Raw genomic sequence first — 4,188 nt, 5'->3', positions numbered from 1 at the left:
GTATAGCCCTAGTTTTTCTTTAGTTCCTTGTGAGTTGTTAAATGTAATGGGTGTCTGTTTGTCATTCTGTTCTTTGTTCCCTTTGGTTTTTGCCTTATTGTTTGTTCTAGTTTTTCCATTAAATACCTGCACATAGATCCTTGCCTCTGCCTATTTTCTGCAGCTTCTCCACAACGTTACAGTTTTTCACTGGCATGTCTCTTTGACTAGTGCATCTTTGAGCCAATATTCAGTACAAGTAAAATACTTAAGTACTGTTAAAATCAGATACTCTAAGACTTTTACTCAAGCTGTTTTGGAATTGGTGACTTGTAACGTGTAGTGGAGTAATTTTCACTGTGAGGTATCTGTATTTTTACTCAAGTATGGTTTTTAGGTACTCTTTACACCTCTGGTAGCAAGCATAAAGACAGCACCTGATTTTTGGTACGGCAGACAGCGGTAGCGGTGCTGTCAGGCCGTGTGTTGAGGTTCTGTTCCAGTGGGGTTTCACTGCTGATGTTGAGAGGCAGCACAAAACGACGGGGCAGTGGCCTGCTCATGGTGTTATACATCTGAGAGAAAGAGAGGGACAGGAAAAATAAGAATTTGAAAATTACAGTATGTAAAATTATGTAAATCTGTGATTGTTGATGTTGTTGTTATCATTATTAATACCATTATTAAGACAAATAAGAGTTTAAAGGGTTAGTTCTGTCATTGATTACTCACCCGCATGACGTTCCAAACCCGTAAGACCTTCGTTGATCTTCAGAACACAAATTAAGGTATTTCTGATGAAATCCAAGATCTCACCCTCCACAGACAGCAACACAACTGACACGTTTAAATCCCAGAAAGGTAGTAAGTACATCGTTAAAATAGTCCATGTGACATCAGTGGTTCAACCTGAATTTAATGACGCTACAAGAATACTTTTTGTGTGCAAAAGAAAACAAAAATAACGACTTTATTCAACAATTTATGTCAGTCTTCGACGTGCATTCACGAAAGTACCACGCATGTGTGTACCTTGTACCTTGTTTACAAGCAGAGGAAGGCAGACACATACGTCATGGTTCATAACATTACGGTTGAACCACTGATGTCACATGGACTATTTTTTAACAATGTCCTTACTACCTTTCTGGGCCTTGAACGCGTCAGTTGCGTTGCTGTCTAAGCAGGGTCAGAAAGCTCTTTGATTTCATCAAATATATCTTCATTTGTGTTTCGAAGATGAACGAAGGTCTTACGGGTTTGGAACGACATGAGGGTGAGTAATTAATGACAGAAATTTCATTTTTGGGTGAACTATCCCTTTAAGGAAGAACATTACCTCATCCAAAGCCTCTCCTGACTGACGCAGGTTCTGGACGAGGAAGTTGTTTATGGCCTGTCCGTCGTCAGAGCAGCACATGTCTAGCATGAGGAATCCATCCTGCTCAAAAGCATTGATCTGATGGAAGGTGGACAAGGCCTTGGCATGGTACTTCACTGGCATCTCCTGCAGAGAGATGCAGAGTAGTTGGTTAAGATGCAAGCATACTGAATAAAAACAGTATGTTTGAGGGATAAAAATATCAAAAATAATCTGATATTGTCTTTATGTTCTCAATCAGCTTTCATTGCACCATATAAAGTATAATCAGCAAACAAACATATGAATAAACTCATATGCTTCAAGCATCTGCTCCTCATTGTTCTCAGTGCCTCTGTGAGACTATTGTCAAGATTGTTGTCTCACCTTTCCAGTTTGTTTGTCAATAAGGTGGAATGTGGTTTCCTGGTTGGGGTCCCAGTAAACACCCTCATTTAGCGATTTCCCCCTTAGTCTACCAGTCACTATCTTAAACAGATCCATCTTAATGGGCTGCTCGATGAACACTACATAGTTCTCTGACATGCCTGAAAGTTTCAGGAAAATAAAAGGAGGGCTTTTCAGTGCCGCACATTGATATGATTGCTCTATTCAGACTATACGATTACACCATTCAGAGTGCCTTGCAGTAAAATTACACATGACTCTATTACAGTAGCTGTGTAATAAAATCACACATGATAGTCATTCTTCATGAGAATGCAGAATGAAAATCTGTCTGTCTAGAAGATATGATGATAATAAACACGACAGATTCTCGTCTTCGCTCACCAAAGCTGTGATAATAGGAGGGTTTGGATTTGTCACGAGGGGCGATAGAGCATAATATCTTGGCTCCCTCTAGGTTATCTTCTGGGCCGTCTCTTTCTGGTGGCACCCTGATGATGTTATAGAAAGCCCCTATAAAACACACCACAGCACAACATCAAGCCTCCTAATCCTATAGTGACATTGCACTTAGATTGATCAGCACACAAGAAGAAGACAGGAGTCTAACCTTTGTTTCTGTATGAGTTGCCCATGTTGTAAGCTGTGCCGTCTGGGTCAAAGTGTGGATGAGCAGTAGCACCATTCACAGCGATGAACTTGCTCCAGTCCACCTACAGATAATAATCCTACTTAGACATGATGGGTTATAGGCTGGTGGCTATAGACTGGTAATCGTTCATACCTTCTGTTTAGACTCTAAAGTATCTGGATCCACTCTGTGCATGTAGTTTGTCTCTGTGCTGACGTAATAGTCACCCTTGTATTTAACAAAGTTGACACTGGCATTATCTGTTGGCTCTGGAATTGGAAAGAGGGGAATTAGTGTCACAAATATATTTTATTTATTTTTTATACTTTGAGGCAGAAATGGATTCGAACAAACTTTGACTTTTTTTCTTTTGTTGTTTAACACACATTTCTAAGGTAGTTCTTCTGTAAATCTGACAAAGCTGCTTGTTTTCTGACTTAAAATTTTTTTAATTATAATACATTAAGCACAATTAGTTTTGTCAAAGGTTTCAAGAACTGTGCTTTTCAATAAAAATTATTAACTGAGGAGGATGATTTTAGTTTCAACTTGATTTGATGCGTTATGGAGAATTTTAATTTAGATTACAGTTTATATATGATAAGAACTGTTTATTTTCAGACTTCTTTAGACAGATCAAAATCTGTTAATCAGAAGAATAATCAGAATAATGTTATAAAGATGCACTTGTAAATACAAATGTTCTGAAATTATGATAATGGTAATAAAATGGCGTTTTGAGTATTGTCACTTTGGTAATGTTTTACAATAAGGTTTCATTTGTTAACATCAGTTAACTACATTAGTTAACATGAACTAACAATAAACAAGACTTCTACAGCATGTATAGGTAATTTTCAACATTTACCAATACATTTTCAAATTAAAAGTCATTGTTAACATTAGTTAATGCACTGTGAACTAAGAAATAATGAACAAGTTCTAGGCACAACATGTACTTAGGGTTATGGTTAGAATTATGGTTTGTTTTAGGGTTTAGTTGCATGTTTAGTTGCATGCATTTACTGTTATTACTATAGTAAGTATGTGTATATAGCATGTATATATAGACAATGTATAATCAAGTTTGAACCGATATTTTTTACTAGCATGAATAAAGATTAATAAACACTTTAAAAATATATTTCTGATTGTCATTTCAGGTTAGCTAAGCCATTTACTAATGTTATCAAATGGGACCTTATTCTAAAGTGTTGCTGACACTTTTATATAGAGATCCTAAACTGCAAGGTTAGCTAACCCTGAGTTACATTAAATTATATAGCTGTAGTAAATCACAGATTTGCAGACATACTACTCTGCTCCATCATTTATGTCAGCTGAAAGAACAAAGTAAAGGATTAGAGTTAACAAATGACAGAGCTGAAATGGCAGAGAGTCAGCGATGTTACAAAGAGAAGCACTATCTTTAGAAAAACAATCCCTCTCCTCTCTACACATTCACATGTACTGTGATACACTAATGCATAAATAATGAAGTAACTACATAGACATACAGGGATCTTTCAGAAAAGTCAAACTTGTGACATACAATTCAAAAGGAGTTAAATTCAGTTATAAGTAAGCTGCTAAATTTAAACCTATGATAACATTCAAAAGCCATTGGACTCAAAGTATATCTCACCCTCTCTCATATGAATACAGCAGCTGCTTTTAAACACAGACATGTGCTTTCATACACTGCATTGCTTCACACAAACACATATGAAATCTACGCCGTAACATACAACAGAAAGTGAAACTTGCAGATGTGCATTAGTGCAGAAGAGCGCCCAGATTCTTACCAATT

At 36.8% G+C, this 4,188-nt stretch overlaps 1 protein-coding gene across 3 annotated transcripts in view; it reads right to left on the bottom strand.

Moving 5' to 3' along the window:
- bco2a (beta-carotene oxygenase 2a) overlaps nt 1–4,188 on the bottom strand; it is a 10,576-nt gene that overhangs the window by 3,071 nt on the left and 3,317 nt on the right. For all 3 annotated transcript variants that reach the window (XM_016288856.1, XM_016288866.1, XM_016288872.1), the window contains 6 exons: nt 2,532–2,647; nt 2,358–2,460; nt 2,132–2,260; nt 1,727–1,887; nt 1,319–1,486; nt 417–554 (listed from right to left, as the gene is read on the bottom strand). In XM_016288856.1, the coding sequence (XP_016144342.1) occupies nt 417–554; nt 1,319–1,486; nt 1,727–1,887; nt 2,132–2,260; nt 2,358–2,460; nt 2,532–2,647 (815 nt within the window). The remainder of the gene's footprint in view (nt 1–416; nt 555–1,318; nt 1,487–1,726; nt 1,888–2,131; nt 2,261–2,357; nt 2,461–2,531; nt 2,648–4,188) is intronic.

Source organism: Sinocyclocheilus grahami, unplaced genomic scaffold (assembly GCF_001515645.1).
Source record: "Sinocyclocheilus grahami isolate Dianchi unplaced genomic scaffold, SAMN03320097.WGS_v1.1 scaffold12.1, whole genome shotgun sequence".
Taxonomy (NCBI): Eukaryota; Metazoa; Chordata; class Actinopteri; order Cypriniformes; family Cyprinidae; genus Sinocyclocheilus; species Sinocyclocheilus grahami.
Note: the sequence above shows the minus strand (reverse complement) of the source record. Positions and strands in the feature narration are given on the sequence as shown.